At 34.7% G+C, this 27,800-nt stretch overlaps 1 protein-coding gene across 7 annotated transcripts in view; it reads left to right on the plus strand.

Moving 5' to 3' along the window:
* Positions 1–27,800, plus strand: part of EHBP1 (EH domain binding protein 1) — a 255,661-nt gene that overhangs the window by 148,277 nt on the left and 79,584 nt on the right. For all 7 annotated transcript variants that reach the window (XM_084901054.1, XM_084901056.1, XM_084901055.1 and 4 more), the window contains 4 exons: positions 3,393–3,571; positions 4,470–4,518; positions 8,515–9,417; positions 24,108–24,251. In XM_084901054.1, coding sequence (XP_084757180.1) covers positions 3,393–3,571; positions 4,470–4,518; positions 8,515–9,417; positions 24,108–24,251 — 1,275 coding nt within the window. The remainder of the gene's footprint in view (positions 1–3,392; positions 3,572–4,469; positions 4,519–8,514; positions 9,418–24,107; positions 24,252–27,800) is intronic.

The raw sequence follows: 27,800 nt of genomic DNA on the forward strand, positions 1-27,800 counted from the left end.
AATTAGGGTGGTGAAGTGGAGATGGTTGCATTGGAGTTAACCATGCAGATATCTAAGAGAGCATCTAAGCAAATGGAACAATCTGTGCAAATGCAATAAGGTTAAGGTGGTATGCTGGATGGGATCAGGGAGAAGCAGATCTTGTCACTAGAGCAACACTGTGAGTACCATTATAATCCCCATTTTATAAATGTGGGAATTGAGACAAAAAAAGTGGTACAACCTGCCACATTTACTACAAAATCGGGAGCCAGCCATAGCAAGAAGGTTTCAAACTGATTTAACTGCCTAGTTCGCTGTGACCCTCTGCAAACTATAAGAGGAAAGGTCAGTAGTTGTGAAATACTAGTAGATAACTTCATTGAAAAATGTCTGTACTTCAATTTTCTGCAATTTCTAGGGCTTGTGATTTCATCAAACTTTTTTCAATACATATGACTTCTTTTTCTTGTGAGATGTTTTAATATAAGAGTTTGGTGTGAGGGCAAATCCAAAGTTTAGTTTAATTCTTCCAGTCTTTTCATATCGAGCCTTTCTTAGAAACAGGATATATTCATAATCATAATGACATGGTTTATTTTCATTAATTTTTAAATACAGAAAAACACTATATTGTAATATGATTATGACATATATACATTACTTATGTACATGCTTTTGATGCTTAGAATGAATCAATGTAATGATAGTTGCAGGTTACTGGCCCATCTACTTGCTACACATACTTGGAATAAATCAGTGCTTTAAAATAATAATTCAATACAGAAAAATGTTTTATTCTGCTTTTAAAAATTAAATTTATTGCCAAAACCGGTTTGGCTCAGTGGATAGAGCGTCTGCCTGAGGACTGAGGCATCCCGGGTTCGATTCTGGTCAGGGGCACGTGCATTGGTTGCGGGCACATATTCCCGGTGGGGGGTGGGGTGCAGGAGACAGCTGGTCGATGTTTCTCTCTCAATGTTTCTAGCTCTCTATCCCTTTCCCTTCCTCACTGTAAAAAATCAATAAAATATATTTTTTAAAATTAAATTTATTGATGTAACATTGGTTAATAGTATTATATAAATTTCATGTGTATGACATCATAATTTGATACAATGTATCACCATCCAAAGTCTAGTTTCTTTCCATTACCACATATCTGATCTCCTTTACCCAGTTTGTCCTCCCTCCACCTACTTCCCTATGATAACCACCATTCTGTTGTCTACATCTATTAGTTTGTTATTTCATTTTTTATTTTTGTTTTATATTCCACATCATGCAGTTTTTGTTCTTTTTTCACCTAGCATAATACTTTCAAGATCCATCCATGTTGTCCTGAGTGGCAATATTTATTCTTCTTTTATAGCTAAATAGTATTTTGCATATTTATGAAATCATCTGTAGAGGGACACTTAGGTTGTTTCCATGTCTTGGCTATTATAAATAATGCTGTAATGAACATAGGGGTACTTATATGTATATGAATTAGTATTATCAGATTTTTCAGGTATGTATCCAAAAGAGAAAGTGCTGGATTATGAAAATTCTTTCAATAAAAACAACCCTTTAAATAATAGAAAATCTAAGAAAAATTTTGTTTATACCCTGTTTATTGAACTCCTAGCTCAATCATAGACTACTTGCCACTCTATTTTCAGGTTAAGTGACCGAGGGATTTGAAAGTCACAATGAAAAGACACCATTAGGTGAAAAGATTTAATAGTTAATTTTTATACATGTTAGATTGATAGTTAAGAGAGCTATTATTTTATTTTAAGATTAATATTTTACTTTATTGGGAATTTTACCTACTTATTAATATTGAATAGAATTAATAAAAATGTGTCTTTTATGACCTGTGAATTTTTCAGCATTGACTTTGTATAACCATTTAAAGAACAAAACTTTGCTAGATTCATTGTTTTTTTTACATAATCTGTTTATCTGACAGTTAATAAAAACGTAAGAAACTATATCCTTGATATTCTTTAGTAGTCTTCCACAGGAATAGTGAATGCATATATCATGGTTATGTGGGATGGATAATTTTAATTGTCTAACACTAGCATGCTTTTGTCAAGTGGGGGCATCATTGGTCTTACTTAAATAAACTGTGTGGCAAGAATAATTTGCTTGTTAAACTTAAATGATATTAGGGATAAATAATTATTCCCCTTTCACCTTATTTTAGAAGGCCTGTATATTATGTCTATAGCCAATACTCTTAACTGATAGCAAGATTTAAAGTCCAGAAATATTTAGTAGTCTTTTTAAGTTTTCAATTGTATCAGTCTCTAAAGTTATCATCACAAAATGTGGTTTTTACACAGTAAAAGAAAATGGTTTTAAGAATAATTAGAGTTTAGAGTAAAAATCTTATTTTGTGGTCTTAGATTTGCTGTCATTGTTGTTTTAAGTATATGAACAAGGAAAAGCCAACTATATGCTTCAGATTTAAAACACATGCATACAAACATGCAATCCTAAGTGACTTAATATTTAAAAGTAGTTATAACTGATAATTAGAAGATATTTTGAGCAAATCCAAATGACATATTATTGTGTTACCAACACCAAACTATTGATAATAGCTCTAAATTTCTTTTGCCATTTTTAAATTTATATAAGAAGTACATTTGATTATGATTATCATTCTGTTATCTAAATTGAATATGATTACTGTGTTTTGATCTCTCCATTACTAACAATTTGTGTCACAGTTAGACTTCCAAATACATTATTCTTTAGAGGAAAAAAAAAAAAGAACTATATTTGTACATGATTGCATGTGGACAAATTTCTTTTAGGGTGTGCAAATTATATATATATTTTCAGCCTGAAATATTGAAATATTTAATACAATGTTTCCACCAATCTTGCATGCCTACCTCTTTGTCAGGTGAATGCCACAAGCTAACACTGAGGATAATCCTATATAATAAAAGGCTAATATACAAATTGACCAGATGGTGGAACGACCAGTTGCTATGATGCGCAGTGACCACCAGGGAGCAGATGCTCAATACAGGAACTGCCCATTGGTGGTCAGTACGCTCCCACAGGGGGAGCACCACTCAGCTGGAAGCCCTGAGCCAGGCTCATGGCTGGTGAGTGCAGCAGCAGTGGCTGGAGCCTCTCCCACTTCCTCGGCAGTGCTAAGGACATCCCCTGAGAGCTTCCAGATGCGAGACGGTGCAGGCCAGACTGAGGGATCCTCTCCAAGCCCCGAGTGCATGAATTTTGTGCACCAGGCCTCTAGTAACTTATAATTCATGACTCCTTCTTGGAGTTTACAGTTGTCTTGTATTGACAGTTTTGAGGGACATAAATTGACATCTAAGGGTTCAAATGATCTAGAAAGGTCAATTAATATTAATTTTCTATTTTTCTCTTTTTCTTTTTTCTAGCCAAGTCCTATACCAAGTCCAATTTTGGGGCGAAAGCCAAATGCCAGTCAGTCATTGCTTGTATGGTGCAAAGAAGTTACGAAAAACTACCGGGGAGTAAAAATCACAAATTTTACTACATCATGGAGAAATGGTTTATCTTTTTGTGCAATATTACACCACTTTAGACCGGATTTAATGTAAGTAAAAATTTTTCATTCCTTATAAATATTTTGTAAATAAAAGATAGCTTAAAAATACAATAATTTTAACACGTCTTGAAATACTTGACTTCATATTTCTTTTTTATTACCCACACCTCTTCTTTTTTAAAGAAATGCATGCCACCCTAGCTGGTTTGTTTGGCTCAGTGGATAGAGTGTCAGCCTGTGGACTGAAGGATCCCAGTCGAGGGCATATGCCTGAGTTGTGGGTTCGATCTCCACTAGGGGCGTGCAGGAGGCAACCAATCAGTGATTCTCTCCCATCATTGATGTTTCTGTTTCCCCCTCTTCCACCCTCTCTCAAATTAATAAAAATATATTTTTTAAAAAGAAAGAAATGCATGCCGAAAAGAGAAGTCCTTTTTTCTTGATATCTAAAAAATCTGTTTTTTTTAAAATTATTTTTCTTCTTAATCTCATACAAAGAACTTATTTTAAATAATAAAAATGGGTTAGTGTTTCAACAATAAAGATTTTTTTTTTAAATTTAGAAAGAGAAGTAGATGAAAAAAGAAATTGGATTAGTATTAAAATTATATGACACAAAGAAGCCTGTAGCTCTTTGTACATTGAAAACAAGATATGGCCTTGTGGTAAATTTGGTTTTTAAGGCTAGTCTCTGGTTCCCTGACTTAACTTCTCTTTAGATGGAAAGCTTCAGGCAATGAAACATGTAATCACTGTTTTCATTCATTTATTTGTTTATTTATTTATTTTTATTAATTTCCCACATAGATTTGTTGATTGAATTGCTGTGAAGTTGCTAGTTACTCTTGGGTATTATTGAGTGTCAAATTTTTAGAATCAGTTTGTTTTAAAAATAGCTATTTTGTAAAATACTGTATATATCCTACTGTGCCATTTTCTCCCTCAGTGACTACAAGTCTCTGAATCCTCAAGATATTAAAGAGAACAACAAAAAGGTAAGAATTGCCAAGAAAAAAAAAAAGTTGTTGTTTTGGCCTCTCTGCAGGCTTTTATTAATTTGGGGGAAGTGAGGTGTGTTTTTTTGTTTTTTGTTTTTTACAAGGTCATAACTGCAGCTTTCAGAAGATAGTCCCCTTCCTGTAGTTTAAATAGGATGCATGGCTTACTCTAGTTTGTCATAGCCTTTAAAGATAACAGGTGCCAGTCTGGTATCAGATTATACTATGTGTATGAACGTCATTACATGTTAAATATTTGTTAAAGCACATTGCTTTTATTCAGAATTTAACTTTTAAAAAGTGTACCCATAGTGATAGTGCCATAAATTATTATGAGTTTAGAAAAATCTTTTGGGAGAGGATAAGGTCAGGAGCCTAAAACCAAAAAAGAATGCCTGTGTTCCTAGAAGCAAAATGATATGAACATTGGTTTCCTTTTTTATTTTCTGGTAAATGGCAATCTTTTTCCACATGATTAATTAATATCCAGAGGAAAGGGCTTCCCAATTGGTATGTGGGGGATATGGATTCTTTCAGCCTTCAAGGTAGCTGTGCAAGAGCTGAATTGCTGGAGCCTTCTAGGGCCAATTGAGTATGGCAGCAGGCTGACTTAACTACTTCCCTCAATAGCACAATATTACAGTATGTGTAACATGTCATGAAAAAACAGGGAATCATCTAACTCGCAACACACAGTAGTACTCAGTATTGTTTGGGGCAAGTAGGGGTTGTGTTCTTCAAGTGGTAAGTTAATTAAATGTATTGTCTCAAAACCGGTGTTCTTAACCTGGGGCTATGGATAGAATTCAGAGCATCTTTGAACATGGCTGGTGAAAAAAATATTTTTTTCTCTCAAAGTTTTAACTAAAAGTTAGCATTTCCTTCAATTATAAGTTTACGAAACAATCTATTGTAGGATCAGCCATGACTGAGACTTTGTCACCTTTAGAATTTCAGATATTTTCATGTCACTCTACAGCTGTAAATATCTACAAATACCTTTTAAGCTCATCACTTCTTCAAAATTACAGTAGTTAATGCATTCATCAAACCACATATATTACTGTTTCTCAAATTGAATTTTGCTAATATTTTCATAGTTTTATTTTTTTATATAATTGGTTTCTTTTGTAATCCTATGTATTTTATACATATAAAACATTATTCTGAGAAGGGGGATTCATTGCCAAAAGAATTTATGGAATAAAGTGATTAATAATTATTTAGATTATTAAAACCACTAGTAATAAAATGTTAATAAAGGGGTCTTTGATAGAAGTTCAATTAACATTAAGTCAAAATAATTATTTTTACTTTTATTGCTTTCTCATACCAAAAATTTGTATTACCATTAAAAAATTTGTATTTCTTTGCAAATGTATTGTTATTATGCTGACCATAAGGAAATACAGTTAAAAACTGTCCATTTTAATTGAAATATGTTACCCAAAAAAAAGAAATATTAAAAAATATATGATTTTATTTATAGAGATCACCTTTATGGTGGGCATGTTGCAAAGTAAGTCATTCTCATAAAATATTTTCTGTATAATTTTAGAGAGCTTGTTTTTCATCGATTAAATTATATCTTTAGATATGACAGTTCTTGCATTTCTTTGTATTTGAATGAAATATTAAGCTAATTTAAATGCAGATAGAAGCAATATAAATCATTATTTTTATTAAGTGAAGCTTTCAGATTACTGTTTAAAATTTTGAAAAGGAAACGTTTTTATCTAAATAATTTTTAAGAGTATGGGGACTCTCGTTAAGGCTTAAGTCACACTTCTTTACATTATTTTTTTCAAGAACTAATGATGAGCATACCTTGGATTTATAAATTACAACATAAAGGAGAATATTCCGTTAAATTTTTTTTTTCTCAATTATATCTTTCAGGGAAGATAATCATGTCTTGAAAGGATTTTAATTTTGATGATCCTACTCATTGCACAATTCAAATAGTTGTTGTTATACAGTCTTTTCTTTTCATCACTTTGTAACTTCTTACCTAATATCTACATTGAGTATCAGTTGCTACCTGCAGATTTATTTCCGGCTTCACACAGTTCTTCCTGATAACCCCATCTGCCCTTGATTGAACTTAAAGCAGCAGGAGAAACTACGCCTATGTTTTAAGTTCCAAACAGATGTATAACCTAACTAGCAGTGATTCCTCCTTACCAATTAAATAATACCTAGGACCAAATAAAACAATTTTCTCTCAAATACTTCTTTTTTCTCCACATACTGATAGTTAAAAAGATAGGAGGTGGTTGACCATAGCAAAAGAGGTTAACCTATGGGAAAATTCCTTTAAAAGTCTTGACCTCGCTTATAAGAAACCTGGTTTGTTTTTAAATGTTTTTTTTTTAGTGCAATTAGTGTGCATAAAATGAAATGCTACATGAAGCAGAACACCAGCAGGAGATTCCCCACAAGGAAGCTAATCATTTTCCCAGGTCTGTAAAAAGTGCTGAATAAAAAAGGTATTTACCTGTGACATCTGATCTTAACCAATATGCCAATGTTTTAGATACATAATTGGGAAATGTTTAGAATACTGCTTGTGGTGCTTTTCCTGATGGTCTGCAATTGATGCCTGTTAATCTAGTAGCCAAGACACATGAGGAGGAAAATGACTTTAATTTTCCTAAAACATGTAAAATAAGAAACAGGCCTAAACATGCACACCAACTGAGACATTCTCTCAAGTAAATATTTTGAGGTACCTATATTGTGAAATACAGGGCTATGAAAATTGAAGTGGTTTTAATATCACAGTTTCCTTTTCCTTTTCTTTCTAACGTATTCCATAACATTTATTAAACTACTGGAAGAACACAGAAATCAGGGATTAAATTCAAAGGTAGTAATGCACTTGAACACGTAAGTGCAAAAGACTGATTTCTTCTTAATTATTACATAATTTCCTAATGTGGTGTTTTTTGTTTTTTAAGAAAAACTTTCGGTTATGATCCTACATCTAGGTTGTTACAAAGAGAGGCATTTTTATATTCCAAAGTAAGAATATAACTAAAGGATCTTTACTTTCTCCAAGAATATGTCTAAATCGTAAACCATATTATTAATGTTTCCTAGCAACGCAATGCTGTTTTCAAAGGTTAGGTCAGGATACTAATAATTAATTGTAAATTGAGAAATAGCTTTGATTCTTCAAAACTAGAAAAACCTGATATGCCACCGTCATTTAAAGGCTAACAAAAATAATACAGTGCAGCCTCATATCTTCAACTACTCAAACATTTTATTCTTTCCAAAATGGATGAAGTGAAATTAAGACCCTCTTTTAATTATGAAAATCAATTTCAATTGGGCATTTAAAAAGTTGCTATGTTTTCAGGCTTGTATTTTATACTAGGTAATCTAGGAGTTAGTTCTTTTGGGATATCTAGCTATATTTATTCTTCATAAGTCACTTCAGTTACATGACCATGGAAAAGAGAGGTTGATAGGAATGATAAAGCTCCAAACGAATTATTTCTTATAACTTAATTCCTTATCTTAAAAAAAATATTCTAAGGTTTTTTTTGTTTGTTTTAACTCCATTTTGCTTATTTTCTTTATTGGAAAAGAACATTCCATTTGATATTAGTTAAGGAAATTTCTCTGGGATCTACCCTACTTTTACAAATTTATGACTTGGAATTTTGTTTTGCTCATGTGGTTGTCATGTACCCTCCAACAACAACAAAAATCCACTAAAAATCTGCTGGGTTTTTGTTTTTTTTATGGTAACTTAATTTTATTTATTTTTTTAAACTTAATTTTGAGATTTAATTTACATATAACATTTTATTAGTTTCAGCTGTACAACATGTTTCAATATTTGAATCATTGTGAAACATTCCCCACATTAAGTCTAATTAACATTCGTTGTTGTTTTTTTTTGTTTTTGTTTTTTTGCTGTTTTTAAAATGTATGGAATGTCTGAACTGTTCAATATATCTTTTGTTTTTCCTTCCTTTGAAGGCATATGATGGATTTGCCAGCATAGGAATTTCCCGGTTATTGGAACCTTCTGACATGGTCTTATTAGCAATTCCTGACAAACTGACTGTTATGACTTATCTCTATCAAATAAGGGCACATTTCAGTGGCCAAGAACTAAATGTTGTTCAAATAGAGGAAAACAGCAGTAAAAGCACATATAAAGTTGGAAACTATGAAACAGATACAAACAGTTCTATTGATCAAGAAAAATTCTATGCAGAGCTTAGTGATCTGAAACAGGAACCTGAACTGCAGCAGCCTACCAGCACAGCCATAGACTTCTTATCACAGGATGACTCTGTATTTGTAAATGATAGTGGGGTTGGAGAGTCAGAAAGTGAACATCAGACTCCTGATGATCATCTTAGTCCAAGCACAGCCTCCCCGTACTGTCGCAGGACTAAAAGTGACCCAGAACCCCACAAGCCCCAGCAGAGCTCTGGAAGGACTTCAGGCTCCGAGGACCCAGGAATATGTTATAATACGGATTCAGCTCACGCGCAAGTTTTGTTAGGCAAGAAGAAACTATTGAAAGCTGAGACTTTAGAATTAAGTGATTCGCATGTTTGTGATAAAAAGAAGGATGTGTCTCCACCCTTTATTTGTGAGGTGACAGGCGAGCCAAAGCCTCAGACCCTGGACATCAGTAGTAACTTGGAGCAAGAAAAACTAGAGAATTCTAGACCCTTAGAATGCAGATCAGATCCCGAATCACCTCTCAAAAAAACAAGTTTATCTCCCACATCTAAACTTGGATACTCATACAACAGAGATGCAGATCTTGCGAAGAAAAAGCGGTCTTCCCTGAGGCAGACAGAGTCTGATCCAGTTACAGATAGAACCACTTTAAATCATTTGGATCATTCTGCAAAAACAGTCCAGGTAAGTGAGTTAGAATCATGAATACATATATTTAGTTAATAGTTATCCTGTTTTTTCTCTTTTTGTATTCATAAAATACTTTAAAATGTTAAAAGTGATTAAAGGTGAAGTGTAATTCCCATTATATTAAAAAAAAAGAGAGAGAGAAGAAATATATCTGCTCTTTAAATTCATTATATAATATTTTAAGCCTAAAAATAAATTCCAATTTCAACATTGAAGGATAAAGAATGTCAACCTGTCTTTTTTTTTTAAATATGATTTTTTTGCTTTTAGAGACAGAGGAAGAGAGAGAAAGAAACATTGATTGCTGCCTCCTGAAAGCCCCCAATTGGGGATGGAGCTGCAACCCAGGCATGTGCCCTAATGTGGAATCAATCAGTGACCACTCAGAGTGTACAGGACAGTGCTCAACCAACTGAGCCACACCAGCCAAGGCTGTCAACTTATCTTTTTTCAGATTTATTTCTTCATTTGAGAGAGAGAAAGAAATATCAGTTTGTTGTCCCACTTATTTATGCATTCATTGGTTGCTTCTTGTATGTGCCCTGATCAGAGAGTGAACCTTGGCATATTGGGACAATGCTCTAACTGGCTGAGCTACCTGGCCAGGGCCGAATATCAACTTCTCAAATCAAAATATTATTAACGTATAAAAGCAGAACATCTTACTGTAAGAATAAATAAATGATACTTCAGTATTTCATTTAGTAATAGTATCATTCTGAAATGTATAAAGACAAGTTAAATATTTACCATTTAAAGCATTTTCTTCAAATGTTTTGGTTGCATTGTGATTGGTATTTTCAATCCCATCATTATTTGTAGATAAAAATTCCAGTGGCATCAAATTTCTCCACATGAGAAAATAATGATACAGATTTGACCTTATGATATTGACTGTATATAATTGAATCTACAATACCATCAATTATAGTATATATCATTATTTTATGAACCACAAAGAAAGAAAAATGCTGCCAATAAACTATGATACATGTTTTTCTTATCACATAGGATTTTAATTTTATACCTGTTGGAATTTCTTTTAGATTTATTTAGGCATATAACTTTTCTTAATCAGATGACACTCACATATACATAAAATGAATTTTTAAGCAAAATAAATTAAGGTATAATAAATTGAGAATTAGAATTTAGAATCCAGCTCTTCTGAATCATTTTTATATATAAAGCTTTGGACGTTTCTATTTTTCCTCTATGCCTTCGGAAGTATTATTTTACAGCAGTGGTTCTCAAAAGTATGATCAGTGACCACTGATACTCATCAAGATTCTTTCAGAGAGTCCCAAAGTTGAAACTATTTTCACAATAATAGTAGAACATTATTTACCTTTTTCACTTTCATTCTCGCACAGTGTACAGTGGTATTTTCTGGAGACTACATAATTTGTGATATCTCAATAAATCAAATATAGAAGTATATAATAGAAAATATAAAAATATAATGGCATTGTCATTTTTTGAAGTAAATTTTATTAGACTACTAGAGGCCCAGAGCACGAATTCATGCATGGGTGGAGTCTGGCCAGCCCGCCCAGTTGGGGGCCAGTAGGAGACAGGGATGACCAGAGTGGGGGGCCGCGAGCCCTTGGCTGGCCTGCCCCGCCCCTGATCGGGGCGTTGGGGGCGAATATGGGACGGGGCCAGCTGGGAGGGTGGGGGGTTAATGGGGCCCTTTTCAGGCTGGCTGGCTGCCGCAGTGTACATCATAGCCACCTGTCATTCTGGTCGTTCTGCCATTCCAATCACTGGGCTTTTAATATATAGATTTTATTAGAATAACATCTAATGGGGTTATTATAGCTGTTTCCAAAGGAATAAATCAGTAACTATTTTTAAATTTCTCTGTTTTATTTTTAAATGACAGATATCGATAGGTATAACCTACATAAGCAAAAGCTTTTTGGGATTCTCTAATTTTTAAGCATATATAGGGATTCTGAAACCAAAAGTTTGAAAACCTCTGAATTACAGTATTTTTCCACAGTTGTCTCTAGATTTTTCTTTACTGTAATACTCATTGATAATACCACTTCCTTGATCTTATTGGACAGTCCCAACAAAAGATTTTTAGATAATAACCTGGAGTTAATTTCCATTCTCTGAAGTAGTTGTTAACTGAAACATCAAGGAATTTCAGTCATATCCCCAAAAATATCAAATAGATACATATGTAGGCATTAAAGACTGTTATCTTAACTACCACTTGTATAACAGAGATTATAAGATGCCATCCATTTTAGCTTTTCAGAGGTGTTAAGGAAAAATGTGCCTCTTAGGATCAAATAAATATAGTAATAGCTAACAAAGCAAGCCCTGTTCTCCTAATCAAAATTTTCAAATCAAAGATTTTAAGTACATGAACTTGCAGGACAAAAGAACCTTCAGGACATCATAATGACCATACATAGTAGATAATCAATAAACATCAAGTGATTGACAATTAAAAAATTCAGTGAGCTCAAGTTCTAATATCTAATATAGGTTTTCCTTTTACTACTGATTTGTTTGTTATCCTCATCCAAGGATATGTTTATTGATTTTTGGAGAGAGAGAGAGAGAGAAACACTGGTGTGAGAGAGAAACACTGATTGGTTGCCTCCTGTACATGCCCTGACGGGGGATTGAACCCAAAAGTTAGTTTTGTGTCCTGACCTAGAATCAAACCCGCAATCTTTTGGTGCATGGGACAATGCTCCAAGCAACTAAGCCATCTGGCCAGAGCTTTAATTCTGATTTTTAAGGAAACTATGTTTAGTTAAATCTATAAATTAATTAATGTTTAGAATTTTAAATTACTCTGGACTGCGAATCACAAAACCTGGATTCTCATCTTCCCATTGCCAATGATTACCAGTGTAACATGTTAACTAGCCATTTAAATTGTATAAATCTTATTTTCTATATATGTAAAATGAAATTATCTCTAAGAGCTCTTTTAGCTATAAAATTCTATCATGCTGTGATTTTATTCCGATGACTGAAGTCATGTACAGTAAATCCATGTAATGATAGAAGTAGCAACTATTTACAACTCTGTATTTGTTTATTGGCCAAAATTTTATTTAGGATAAATTTATATTATCTTGGCAAAGTATTGCCTGGCACTAAATGGTTGTAATATGAGTGTTAATGCTTCATAGGTTTTGTTTTTTAACTTTTCAGAGATGATGTTTTGGGGTTTGGTATGTGTGTTTTATATAGCAGTTAAATTCTGGACACCTAAAAATGTTTTTCTTTTTTTGTACTATGTTTCATCAATTTTAAGATATGTATCTTTTTATAATTCTCTGAAATCAAGATGTTACTTATAGATAGTATGTTAGAGTTTAATTGACAGTGTTTGTTCTTTCTTAATAGTTAATAAAATAATTGTGAATATAGTAATGGTATTAGATTAGAGGAAATTTGATTATTTAGTATGACTGCAGAGACTTGGCAAAATCATAATGTTGCACATTTGAGTACTCATACATGTGATTACCATTATATGTCTTACACATTTCTTAAATTTACACCTAAGGAGGTAAGTGATTGAATCCTATTTTGTATATGGAAAATGGGGGTTTACAAAGTTGCCTAAGATCATATAATAAGCGCTAATGTTCAGACTGAAAACCAACCTTATCTTGCTCCGAAGTCTGTGCTCATAAATTTTATGGTCACAATATCTCTTTTTTTTTTTTTTTTTTACCATGATAGCACTAAGAGTAATCATATTTCATATGTAAAGCAGATAGCTTTACTAAAAGCCAATTTAGCAATGCACATTAAGATATATAAAATATTAATTTCATAGATTCTACCTCCAGGAATTTTTCCTAAGAAGATATTTAGAACTGCACTTAAGAATTTCTTACACATCCCTGGCCAGGTGGCTCAGTTGATTAGAGGATCATCCTGTATACCTAAAGGTTGTGGGTTTGATTCCCATTCAGGACATACACCTAGATTGCAGTTCAATCCCTGGTCAGGGGTATGGGAAGCAACCAATTAATATTTCTCTCTCCCCCTCCCTCCCCCCTCCTCTGTTTCTAAAATCAATAAACATATCCCCATGTGAGGATTAAAAAAATATACTACAAGGTATAAGGCCATAGTAATCGAAACAGTGTGGTACTGGGATAAAAACAGACATAGACCAATGTAACAGAATAGAGAGCCCAATGGGGTAAAGATAATCTATTCAATAAAAAATGTGGGAAACTTGGACAGACAACATGCAAAATAATGAAAGTAGAAGTTCTACATTACTAATCATCAGAGAAATGCAAATTAAAACCACAATGAGATATCACCTCATACCTATCATCAATAAATCAACAAACAACAAGTGTTTGTGAGAATGTAGAGAAAAGGGAACCCTTGTGCACTGTTGGTGGGACTGCAGATGAGTGCAACCACTGTGGAAGCAATATGGAGTTACCTCAACAAATTAAAAATGTAACTAACTGCCTCATGACCCAGCAATTCCACTTCTGGAAATATATCCAAAGAAATCTGAAACAATAACTGGAAAGAACATATGCACCCCTATGTTCTTTGCATCCCTATTATAGCATTATTTATAACTAGAGGCCCAGTGCACAAAATTCATGCATAGGTAGGGTCCCTAGCTGCTGCCCACTACTGGCCAGGGCTTCCCTTCCCCCTGGTCGAACACCTAGTTGAGGGGACAATTTGCATGTTAGGCTTTTATTATATAGGAAGGATAGCCAAGATTTGGAAGCAACCCAGGTGCCTATCAATAGATGAGTAGATTAAAAAATATATGGTACATTTACACAATAGAATTACTACTCAGTTATAAAAGAAGAAGGAAATCTTACCTTTTGCAACAGCTTGGAATCCAGGCGACCCTGCTAGCAGTTCTCAACCTGTGGGCGACCCACAGGTATAGAACTGCTGCTATAGAGCCTAAGATCATCGGAAAACACAGATATTTACATTATGATTCATTAACAGTAGCAAAATTACAGTTGTGAAGTAGAAACAAAAATAGTTTTATGGTTGGTCGAAACCAGTTTGGCTCAGTGAATAGAGCGTCGGCCTGCGGACTAAAGGGTCTCAGGTTCGATTCTGGTGGGGGGCATGTGCCTTGGTTGCGGGCAATCCCCAGTGGGGGAATGCAGGAGGCAGCTGATCAATGTTTTTTGCTTTCTATCCCTCTCTTTTCCTCTCTGTAAAAACTCAATAAAATATATAAAAAATAAAAAAATAAAAAATAATTTTATGATTGGGCTCATCACATAAGGAACTGAACTGTATTAAAGGGTCGCAGCATTAGAAAGGTTGAGAACCACTGGCTTGGATGGACCTGGAGAGTATTATGCTAAGTGAAATAAGCCCGGCAGAGAAAGACAAGTACCATATGATTTCACTTACATTTGGAATCTAATGAACAAAATAAACTAACAAAATAGAATCAATCTCATAGTTACAGAAAACAGTGTGACAGCTGTCGGAGGGGTGGGGATTGGGACCTGGATGAGGGTGAAGGGATTAAGAATAAAAAAAAAGACTAGTGGACCCACACAACAGTATAGTGATTTCCAGAGGGAAAAAGGGGGTAGGCGCAGATAGAAGAAGGTAAAAGGAGAGGTAAAGACACAATACAATATACAGATGATGTATTATAGAATTGTATACCTGAAAGTTATATTCAATTTTATTAACCAATGTCACCCCAATAAATTCAATTTTTAAATAAGAATTTACATATCAAGATCTTCATAAAAGCAGTGTTTATGATAGTGAAAAATTATAAACAACATAAATATGCAATAAGATGAGTTAATTAAAATATGAAGCATTTATGTTAATATAATACTAGACAATTTAAAATCGTTTTCATGTCACCATACATAGTTACTAAAATTTTTCTTTCTTATGATTAGAGGGTTTTTTTTGGTTTTTTTTTTATATTTTATTTTATTGATTTTTTTTTTTTTGCCCCCCTCCCTCCCTCCCGTACATACCCTCCCTCCCCACAGTTCCATGTCCATTGGTTGAACCTATATGGATGTACACAAGTTCTTCGGTTGATCTACTATCTCCCCCAGATCTTCCTCCCCTCCCCACTGTAAATTCGACAGTCTGCCTGTTGTTTTACTGTCTCTATATCTGTCTCTTGGTTCATCAATTTATAATGTTCTTTATCATCCACAAATGAGTGAGGTCATGTGGTGTTTCTCTTTCGTTGATTGGCTTATTTCACTCAGCATGATGTTCTCCAATTCCATCCAGGTTGCTGCAAATGATGAGAATTCCTTCTTTTTTATGGCAGCATAGTATTCCATTGTGTAGATGTACCATAGTTTTTGGATCCAATCATCTGCTGATGGGCACCTAGGCTGTTTCCAAATTCTAGCTATTGTAGATTGTGCTGCTATGAACATAGGGGTGCATATATCCTTTCTGATTGGTGTTTTTAGATTCTTGGGATATATTCCTAGAAGTGGGATTACTGGGTCAAATGGGAGTTCCATTTTCAGTTTTTTGAGGAAACTCCACACTGTTCTCCACAGTGGTTGCACCAGTCTGCATTCCCACCAGCAGTGCACGAGGGTTTCTTTTTCTCCACAACCTCGCCAACACTTGTCGTTTGTTGATGTTGGCCATTCTGACAGGTGTGAGATGGTACCGCATTGTTGTTTTGATTTGCACCTCTCGGACAATTAGCGACTTAGAGCATGTTTTCATGTGCCTTTTGGCCTTCCTTCTGTCTTAATTTGAAACTATTCTATTTAAGTCCATTGCCCATTTTTTAATTGGATCATTCATCTTCCTTTTATTTAGTTGTATAAGCTGTCTGTAAATGTTGGAGATTAAACCTTTATCAGTGGTATTATTTGCAAATATATTCTCCCACACTGTAGGCTTTCTTGTTGTTTTGTTGATGGTTTCTTTTGCCGTAAAAAAGCTTTTTATTTTGATGTAGTCCCATTTGTTTATTTTCTCTTTAGCTTCCATTGCTCTAGGGGCAGTATCCGTGAAGAAGTTCTTTTGGCATACGTCTGAGATTTTGCTGCCTGTGGATGCTTCTAGTATTTTTATCGTTTCCCGTCTGATGTTTAAGTCCTGTATCCATTTTGAGTTTATTTTGGTGAATGGTGTAAGTTGGTGATCTAGTTTCATTCTTTTGCATGTGTCTGTCCAATTTTCCCAACACCATTTATTGAAGAGACTGTCTTGACTCCATTGTATATTCGTGCCTCCTTTGTCAAATATTAATTGAGCATATTGATTTGGGTTGATATCTGGGTTCTCGATTCTATTCCATTGATCTATATGTCTGTTCTTGTGCCAGTACCAGGCTGTTTTGAGAACCGTGGCTTTGTAATATAGTTTGAAGTCTGGCATTGAGATCCCTCCTACTTTACTCTTCTTTCTCAGGATTGCTGTGGCTATTCGGGGTCTTTTATTGTTCCAAATGAACTTTTGGAGAGTTCTTTCTAGGTCAGTGAAGTATGCTGTTGGTATTTTAATTGGGAGTGCATTGAACCTATAGATTGCTTTAGGAAGTATGGACATTTTGATGATGTTGATTCTACCAATCCATGAACATGGTATGTTCTTCCATCTCCTTACATCTTCCTCTATCTCTTTTTTCAGTGTCGTGTAGTTTTCCTCAAATAGGTCCTTTACTTCCTTAGTTAAATTTATTCCTAGGTATCTTAATTTTTTTGGTGTGATGGTAAATGGAATTGCTTTTTTAGCCTCTGTTTCTGTAGTTTCACTGTTGGTGTATAGAAATGCCATGGATTTTTTGGCATTAATTTTGTATCCTGCTACATTGCCAAATTAATTTATTAAGTCAATTAGTTTTTTAATGGAGTCCTTTGGGTTTTTTATGTACAATATCATGTCATCTGCAAATAAGGATAACTTTACTTCTTCTTTTCCAATTTGGATGCCTTTTATTTCCTCCTCTTGTCTAATTGCAATGGCTAGTACTTCCAGTACTATGTCAAACAGGAGTGGTGAGAGTGGGCATCCCTGTCTTGTTCCTGTTCGTAGAGGGAATGGTTTTAGTTTTTGCCCATTGAGTATAATGTTGGCTGTGGGTTTATCATAAATAGCTTTTATTATGTTGAGGTATGATCCTTGTACTCCCACCTTATTAAGAGTTTTTATCAGGAAAGGGTGTTGGATTTTATCAAATGCTTTTTCTGCATCAATTGATACGACTATATGATTTTTATCTTTCAATTTGTTAATGTGATGTATCACGTTTATTCATTTGCGGATATTGTACCATCCTTGCATTCCTGGAACAAATCCTACTTGGTCATGGTGTATGATCTTTGTGATGTTCTTCTAGAGTCGATTTGCTAGAATTTTGTTGAGGATTTTGGCATCTATGTTCATGAGTGATATTGGCCTGTAATTCTCTTTCATTGAGTTGTCTTTATCTGGTTTTGGTATTAGAGTGATGCTGGCTTCATAGAAGGAGTTTGGAAGTGTTCCTTCCTCTTGTATTTTTTGGAATAGTCTGAGGAGGATAGGTTTTAGTTCTTCCTTGAATGTTTGGTAAAACTCTCCTGTGAAGCCATCTGGCCCTGGGCTTTTGTTTGCTGGAAGCTTTTTGATGACTGTTTCAATTTCTTCCCAAGTCACTGGTCTATTGAGATTTTTAGATTCTTCCTGATTGAGTTTTGGAAGTGTATATTTTTCTAGGAATACGTCCATTTCCTCCAGGTTGTTCAGTTTGTTGGAATAGTTGTTCGTAGTATTTAGTAACAATCCGTTTTATTTCGGTGGGGTCTGTTGTTATTTCACCTCTTTCATTTCTGATTTTGTTTATTTGGGTCCTCTCTCTTTGTTTCTTGGTTAGCCTGGCTAGAGGTCCATCTATCTTGTTTATCTTTTCAAAGAACCAGCTCTTGGTTTTGTTGATCTTGTGTATTGTTTCTTTGGTCTCTATGTCGTTTATCTGTGTTCTGATTTTTGTTATTTCCTTTCTTCTGCTTACACTGGGCTTTTCTTGTTGCTCTTTTTCTAACTCTTTGAGTTGTAGAGTTAGATCACTTGTTAGCCTTTTTTCTAGTTTTTTGCAATAGGCTTGTAAGGATATGAACTTCCCTCTCAAAACTGCTTTTGCTGTGTCCCATAGATTTTCGATTGTTGTGTTTTCATTGTCATTTGTTTCCAGGATGTTTTTAATTTCTTCCTTGATTTCTCTGGTAACCCAGTCCTTGTTTAATAGCATGCTATTTAGTCTCCATGTGTTTGATTTCTTTGGATTATTTTTATTGTAGTTAATTTCCAATTTTATGCCATTATGATCTGAGAAGATGCTTGATATGATTTCTATCTTCTTGAATTTGAAGAGACTTTGCCTATGTCCCAAAATGTGGTCTATCTTTGAGAATGTCCCATGTGCACTTGAGAAGAATGTATATTCTGTGGCTTTGGGGTGGAATGTTCTGAAGATTTCAATTAATTCCATCTGGTCTAGTGAGTCATTTAGGATTGATATTTCTTTGCTGATTTTTTGTTTAGATGATTTGTCGAAGGGTGACAGTGGGGTATTAAAAATCTCCTACTATGATTGTATTGCTATTAATCTCTCTCTTAATGTCCTCCAGCAGTTTTTTTATGTATTTGGGTGCTCCTGTATTGGGTGCATATATATTTACCAGGATTATTTCTTCTTGTTGGATTGTTCCCTTTAGTATTATGAAGTGGCCTTCATTATCTCTTGTTATGTCCTTCACTCTGAGATCTAATTTGTCAGATATAAGTATTGCTACCCCAGCTTTTTTTTCATTTCCATTTGCCTGGAAAACTTTTTTCCATCCCTTCACCCTCAGTCTGTGTGCATCTTTTTTTCTGAGGTGGGTTTCTTGTAGACAACAGATGTATGGGTCTTGTTTTCTTATCCAATCTGACACCCTATGTCTTTTGATTGGAGCATTTAATCCATTTACATTTAAGGTTATTATTGATAGGTACTCATTTGACGCCATTTTTATTCTATAACCGTGTTCCTTCTTCACTTCCTATTTCTTTATTTTTACAGTAGACCCTTTAGCATTTATTGCATTGCTGGTTTGGTGGATATAAATTCCTTCAGTCTTTTTTTGTCTGTGAAGCTCCTGATTTCCCCTTCAATTTTGATTGATAGCCTTGCTGGGTACAGTATTCTTGGATTCAGACCCTTCCTTTGCATGACTTTGTATATTTCATCCCATTCCCTTCTGGCCTGATATGTTTCTGTTGAGAAATCATCTGCTAGTCTGATGGGGGTTCCTTTGTATGTCACTTTCTGTCTCTCTCTGGCTGCTTTTAAGATTCTTACTTTGTCGTTGTTGTTAGCCAATTTAATTATAATGTGCCTTGGCGTCTGTTTTCTGGGATTTATTTTGCTTGGGACTTTGCAAGCATCTTAGATTTGTGTGGGTTTTTTCTTCTCTATCTCAGGAAAGTTTTCTGTCATTATTTCTTGAAATACTTTTTCCATGTCTACCTCAGTTTCCTTTCCTTCTGGAACCCCAATTATTCGAATATTATTTTGTTTTGTATTGTCCCAAAGCTCCCGTAGGCTCTCCTCCTGCTTTTTAATCTTTTTTTCTAGAAGCTGCTCTAATTGGGTATTTTTTTCCATCTTGTCTTCTAGCTCACTGATGCGGTCCTCTGCTTCATCTAGTATACTCTTGATGCTTTCTATTGAGTTCTTCATGGTAGTGATGTCAGTTTTCATTTCTTCTTGGTTCTTCTTCAATTCCTCTTGGTTCTTCTTCAATTCCTCTTGGTTCTTCTTCAATTCCTCATGGCTCTTCTTAAATTCCTCATGGTTCTTCCTCATTTCTTCTTGGTTATTGTCAAATTTCTCTTCCATTCTTTTTAGCCATCCTATGATCATTATTCTGAATTCTTGCTCTGGTAGGCTGCTTGCCTCTGACTCCTTTACTTCCTTTTCAGGTGATGCCTGCTTTTCTTTCATGTGTGGGCTATTTCTTTGTCTCCCCATGGCCTCTCCTTTCAGGATGTCTGGTTATGTGATGTTTCTTCCCCTGCATTGATTTAAAGGTACAAACTACAACACTACCAGGTACAACACAAGAGGCACTTAACAGGAATGTATTTACAATATTAATAACCTCCAACAAAGGTGACCACTAGAGAAAGGCAAATTGGGGGATAGGAGAGAAGGAAGAAAGGTAAAAATAAAATAAAGAAAAATTTAAAAAATAATAAATAAAATAAGTAAATAAGATTAAAAAAAAAAAGAGGGATAAAGAGATAGAAAAAGAAGGAAAAAAGGTAATGACAAAATGAAGTTGGAAAACGGAAAAAAAGAAGAGAGAGAGAGAGAGGAAGAAAGAGAGAGAAGAAGGAAACTAAAAGAGAAATGGGAGACAAACTATATATCTGTGGAGAAAATTGCCATAGAACAACCACTGAACCCAGCCAATGCCAGTAACAATACTTGGAGATCAATACAAACTACAATATCCACTATTATTAAGTAAGGCTATGATATACAGAAATACAAGAAACAAACAAAAACAGAGGATTTTTTAAAAAAAAATACAAAGCAACAATAACAACACAGGTATAAGCATAACAATTTCACTAAAAAGCATAAAAATTCACAATAATCAACCATCACACAAACAATGAGAAAAGGATAGAGAGGAGAACCTTTTTTTTTTTTTTTTTTTAACTAGTTAATATAGTGCAGAGAGTGATATTTATACACTTGGGTCAGGGGTTGGAACTTAGGTCTATAAGTATAGTGAGAGCTTTAGCAGGGAGTATGCAGAAAGAATAGAGGAAAAACTAAAGCAGGCAAGGGATAGGACAAACCGGAGACTAAAAGGGTAAAGTTTAGTACGAGAGTGATGGTGTAAAGGTCAAGTTGAGAATGGGTTGAATGATGATATAGTAGAGATTAAAATAGAATGAAGGTTACTCCCAATGTAAAATAAAGAAAAAATAAAATGGTAGTGGAGAGGGGGAAAAAAAAGAAGAAAAAAAAAGGAAAAAGAAACAAAAATTACAAAATAGCAGTAGTAATAGTGATGAAAGAGATTGAAAAATGTAATAATTGAAAAAGGTAAAATCAAGTAAGGAAAAAGGAAAAAAAATTCGTTTCTTAAGTAAAAGATGAAAAAAATGAAAATTAAATAAAAGATTAAAAGCTGAAAATAAAATAAAGAATGGCAAAATTAGCATAAAAAATGGCCAGTAGTGGTCATTCACTTCCTCTGTTACTGTATTTGGCACGCCTGATTCACGGAGCAGACAGACGTGCAGTTCCCAGCATTCCACTGCACCTCAGTTTTGTAAGGTAATCCTTAATTTTAAGTAGGCTATATCTTAGTTATTTGTGTCCATTTATTTTTGATTAATAAAAAGAAAAGAAAAAAGAAAAAGAAAAAGAAAAGAAAAAGAAAAGAAAAAAAAAAAAAGCAGTTTGTAATTCAATTCTTAGGTGTCAGTGTTTCCGGTTTGACCTCCCAGTCCTTTTGGTTGCTCTGGCCTTCTTTCTCTATGGATCTAGCTGGCAGAGTGCCAACTGGCTCCCAGACTATTTCTAAAGCTCCAATCCCTTGTTTCCAGGAAGGCAATTTCCCCTTGCAATTTCCCCGGATAAGCCCAACTGAGCAGTCCTTCCCTAGTTTTCAGAAGCAAGGGGGTGAAGGGGGTCAGGCGCCAAGGTTTCCAGATGATCCGCCCTTGTCGGGACAGCCGAGATTCTTAACAATCTGTCCCGTGTCCCCTGGTTTTTTAAAAAAGTCCCAGATTACGCCAAATCCAGCACTGGGTGTCCCAGGCAGAATTCTCGCTGCAGCCTTCTTTGGGCGCGCAGCTCAGAGCAGGCAGCAGCACTGCGCTTGCGGCTATAGTGGGGGGCGGGGCCTTGCCGGAGCTCAGCGGCTACCGTCACTGCCTGCGCCGCGGCTACCGTCACTGCCTGCGCCGCGGGACCCAGATCCCTCAAATTTTCCCCACAAACTCTGACCTTTCCGTGGGTGACTGAAGAACTCCCTTGAAACCAAGTGTTTGCGCCGATTGGGCTGTCTCAGCTACTCGATGTTCTCCGCCGCTGTGGGTTTTTCCAGGCTTCAGAGAAGCTCTTCCTTTCCTGGTAAGCTGACGCCGCCTTCTCTCCAAGCCCGGAGCTCTGGGAGAGCTGCGGCGGCGGCCGCAGTGCTGGCCGGTTGGTCAGGAAATCCTGTCCAGCGGACCTTTTCTTACCCTCCTTGAGATTTCCGCTGTCCCTCAGCTTCCAATCAACTTTCCCTGAGCGACTCAGACGCTGCTTTTTTCTGTTCTGGGACCGGAGTCAGAACAAGTCCGTCTGTTCGGTCGCCATCTTCAAGCTCCGCCCCTCTTATGATTAGAGTTTTAAGATTTATTCACCATGCTGTATATTACATTCCCCTGACTTATTTATTTTTTATCTGGTAGTTTGTACCTTTTTTATCATGTGGCTGTCCAGTTTTCCCAAAACTTATTTATTGAAGAGACTATCCATTTATATAGGTTAATTTCTGAGCTCCCTTGTTTTGTTTCATTGATTTGTGTATCTGTTTTTATACCAGTACCATACTGTTCTAATTACTATAATATTATAATAGTAGTATAGTTTGAAATCAGGGAGCGTGCATGATACCTCCAATTTTATTTTTTTATTTTTACTTTTATATATTTTCTAAAATCTCTATAATATAAATTGCATTTGTAATCAGGAAAAAATTGTTTTAAACACGAAAGCAATTTTTGGCTATACCTGTGTAGCTGATTGAACTCCCTAAAGGACTATAGAATCATATTGTAGAGCTTGTAGGATCTTAAAGATTATTTTCCCTTTTTTCAAGATGAGAGATTTTTAAAAATATAATAATAGTTAGCATTTATTCAGTCACCAGTATATTATTCTACTTCACTTAACCCTTAATAGAGTTGTTCTGTTTTTATTCCCACTTTATAAATGAGGAAATGTAGAGTTAGACAGTTTAACTTGATCACAATTAAGTGATGGAACCAATATCATGTAATGGAATACAGTGTAGTTTTTAAGTGACCTGTTCAGTGTTAAATTGTGTATCAGGATTAACAGCCGGATGTTTAGATTGCAAATTCAGTGTTCATTTCACAAATTCTATATGTTTAGGGAAAAATGTTGACTTGTAACAATCTTAAATGCAATGACCAATTTTATTCTATTATGTCTTATCAACATGAACTTAAAATCTATCATTATCACATACATTTCAAATGTATCTATTAAGATAATAATTTTTTAATCCTCTTAAAACCTTGGGTGATGAAAATGTCCTGGAATTAATAGTGTTGGTGGTTCACAATCTTGTGAATATACTAAAAACCATTGACTTGTACATTTAAAAGAAATTTTTTTCCTTTTTTAAGATTACAGAAGAAAGTTTTAAATTGTTATATTAAAATATAAAGAGACCCAAAAATTATATACACAATAAATTTATAATGAAGTTTTATGTTACACCAAATAAATTAATAGGCTGACTGTTTATCACCTCTTCCTTGACCATGAAGAATACCTAATATTGAAGCAACACTATTATTTCGACAGGTTATATAGCCATTGATTAGTTTAGAAATGTAAAATACATGGTCTTGGGGTTTTGTGTGTTTATTTTTGAGGCTTCTAATTCTGTATGTTTGCTTTTAAGCAACGAATGTTATCTCGGCAAGAAGAACTTAAAGAAAGAGCAAGAGTTCTGCTTGAGCAAGCAAGAAGAGATGCAGCTTCAAAGGCAGGGACTAAGCAAACTACCAACGCAGCCACAGTACTCTGCAACAGGCAGCTAAGTGATGTGAGGATCATTGGTTTAAAAATACCGTAAATTGTTCATTGTGATCATGGGGGTGAGGGTACTAATTTATTTACATTCTTGCTAAATTACTTTTCTGCATACTTTGTATATTGTGGATATTTGTTACACTTATTGAGCTTACAAAGTCATATTTGGAGGAGCATGTTGTGATTATTTCTACACATTAGTTTTAGCTATGAGGAAAAGTAAGATCCTGGAATATAATTTCTGCACGTACATGAATAATCTATTTTTTCATAATTTAGTTGTATTTTGTTTAAGATTGTATTTTTGTTCATGGAAGTTAATTTTGTTGAAAATATTAGAATTTAACATGCTTATCACTTATTGAATACCTAGCAAATATTCCAGGTACTATAAAGGATATTTTACATACGTAATTTTTATTTTACTTAACCCATGAAGGAGATTTTTCAGGCTATTTTTCAGATTAAAAAAAACACACACTCAAAAACCTAAGGCTCATAGATAGGTAAGCAGGATTGCAGAGTCAGTAAATGGTGAATCCAGGATTTGAACCTCAGCGTCATCAGATTTCAAAATAAAAAATGCTTTTTCCTATCATATACTGCCACCCCTGTTAAATCACATTTTTTATATATTTTTGTGTAGTGCTTCACAATAATGATGAACATATAGTAAGAGAAGCCCTAAGACTTAGGGGGCCATAAACCTCTTCATGAATCTGAAAAGCATGACATCCCTGCCCTACCAGCAAACTCACATATACATAAAACCGCGTGATTTTTTTTTAATTAATATTTTTTAGAGCAGTTTTTATTTCACAGGAGAATTGAGGGGAAGGTACATATTTCCCATAATCTCCTATACCCACACATGCATAGCCTCCCCATTAACAATATCCTTCACCACAATGACACATTTTTCACAACTGATAAACTTGCATTAATGCATTCTAATCACCCAAAGCTCATAGTTTACATCACGGCTCACATTTGGGTGTTGTGCGCTTTATGAATTGGAAAAACACGCAATGACACGTGCCAGTGCCCCACGTCAGACTGCCCGCTGCGAGTGCTCTCCCCACATCCCGCGTGGTTCAGGGTTCGGGCTCTGGAGGAGGCCACACACAAATGAAAGAGACTAGAGTATAAAGTATAAATTTGGGAATATTGGGGGCCAGGTGGGAGCGCAACTCAAGGGGAAGGACTCCACTCTACTCTGGCTTTACTATACCTTTTATTCCGATTTGTGGGATACACCCATAGCCCTTAGGCAGACAATTCCAATAATAGCCAATCAGCAGGAATTCACATAAAACTAAAAGGTGAAAGTTGCTTTAGCTACCATTGTCTCAACTAAACAGTGGGTGGTTGGCTCTGACCTTTCAGTGTTTAAAGGTTGACCAGCCTTCCGGTTCCTTGTCCACACTTCTGTGCTAATGAAAGCAATGGTTGGCTTCCAACAGTCATGCATCCATTATTAGAGTATACAGAGTATTTTTATTTCTCTAAAAATCCTGTGTTCCACATATTCAGCCCTGTCCCCATTCCCAGCCCCTGGCAAACTGATACTTTTACTATTTCCATGATTTTGCCTTTTGCAGAATGTTTTAGTTGTAACCACACAGTATGTAGCCTTTTCTTCTTTCACTTAGCAATATTTATTTGAGGTCCTTCCATGTCTTTTCATGGCTTGATAGCTTATTTCTTTTTAGTATTGAATAATATTTCACTGTCTGGATGTACCATGGTTTATCCATTCACCTACTGAAGAACATCTTGGTTGCTTCCAAGTTTTAGCAATTATGAATAAAGGTGCTATAATCATTCACGCATAGGTTTTGTATAGATAAAAGTTTTTAACAACTTGGAATACACAGAAGGTAGCACAATTGCTAGATCGTATGGTAAAAAAGTATGTTTATTTTTGTAAGAAATCACCAAACTGCGACTACCATTTTTGCATTCCTACCAGTGATGAATGAGAGTTCAACTGCACATCTTTGACAGCATTTAGTGTTCTCAGTATTCCAAATGTTGGGCATTCTAATAAATGTGTAGTTGTATCTCATTGGTTTTTTTCCCCCCTGCTAACATGTGATGTGGAGCATCTTTTGATATGCTTGTTGGTCATCTATACATCTTCACTGGAAGAAGTGATTCTTAAGGTCATTGGCCTATTTTAAAATAAAGTTGTTTATTTTTTTACTGTTGAGTTCTAAGAGTTCATTGTATATTTTGGATAACAGTTTTTTGTTGTTTTTTTTATCAGACGTGTCTTTTGCATATATTTTCTCCCTATCTGTGGCTTGTTTTCTCATTCTCTCCACATTGTCTTTTGCAGAGACGAAGTGTTTTTAATTTAATGAAATCCAGCTTTACCTTTATGGGTCATGCCTTTGATGTTATACGTAGAAAGACATCATATAACTCCTGTGTTATCTTCTAGGATTTTTAGAGTTTTGTGCTTTAGATTAAAGTTCACAGTCCATTTTGATAGAGTTTTGTGATGGGAGTAAGATCTGTGTGTGGATTTATATTTTTGCATGTGGATATCCAGTTGTTTCAGCACCGGTTGTTGAAAACTGCCTTTACTCTATTGTGTTCCTTTTGCCCCTTGATCAAAGGTCAGTTGGTTATATTTGTGGGGTTTATTTTTGGGCTTTCTATTCTGTTCCACTGATCTTTCTGTTCTCTTACCATACTGTAGCTTTGTGGTTAGTTTTGAAGACAATAGTGTCAGTCCTCCAACTTTGTTCTTCTCCTTCAGTATTGTGTTTGCCCTTCTTGGCCTTTTTCCTTTCTATATAAACTTAGAATCAATTTGCTAATACCCACAAAATAACTCTGGATTTTCATTGAGATTGCAATGAATCTATTACCGTAATTGGGTTGGAAAAAACTCACATCTTTACAATATTGGATCTATCTACTCATTAACATAGAATCTCTCTCCATTTCTCCATTTGTTTAGTTCTTTTATTTCATTACCAGAGTTCTTCATATTGATCTTGTACTTATTTCATTAGTTTTATACCTAATCATTTAATTTTGGGGGGTGTAATGTAAACGATGTGTTTTTTATTAATTTCAAATCCCACTTGTTCATTGCTGTCATGTGGGAATTCAATTGTCATATATAATAGCCTTGTATCCTACAACCTTGCTTTTTAACTCCAGGAAAGTTTTTCTTTATTATTTTTTTTCAGTTTCTACATAGGCAATCATGTCATCTATGAATAAAGACAGTTTTATTTCTTCTTTCCCATGCATATTTTTTAAAATACTTTTCAGATATCAACTTAATAACTTCTGACCTCAAGAATCATTTTTCAGACTTTAAGTCTTTATTTAGTAACATGATATAAAATCAGTTTAGTGAGTCACAATAATTTTTTAATATAAAGGAATATAATAGAATGGAAGAGAAAATATCAGAATTCATAACACATAGTAAGTATAGTATTTTTGTGTGAAATGTTTTAATTCTGTGGATATGTGTGTTTATATATGTGATATAAAATATATTAACTGTGGGTCATGGTAAAAATGTTTGAAAGACACT

This window comes from Pipistrellus hanaki (genome assembly GCF_964339955.1).
Source record: "Pipistrellus hanaki genome assembly, chromosome: 12".
NCBI classification, from domain to species: domain Eukaryota; kingdom Metazoa; phylum Chordata; class Mammalia; order Chiroptera; family Vespertilionidae; genus Pipistrellus; species Pipistrellus hanaki.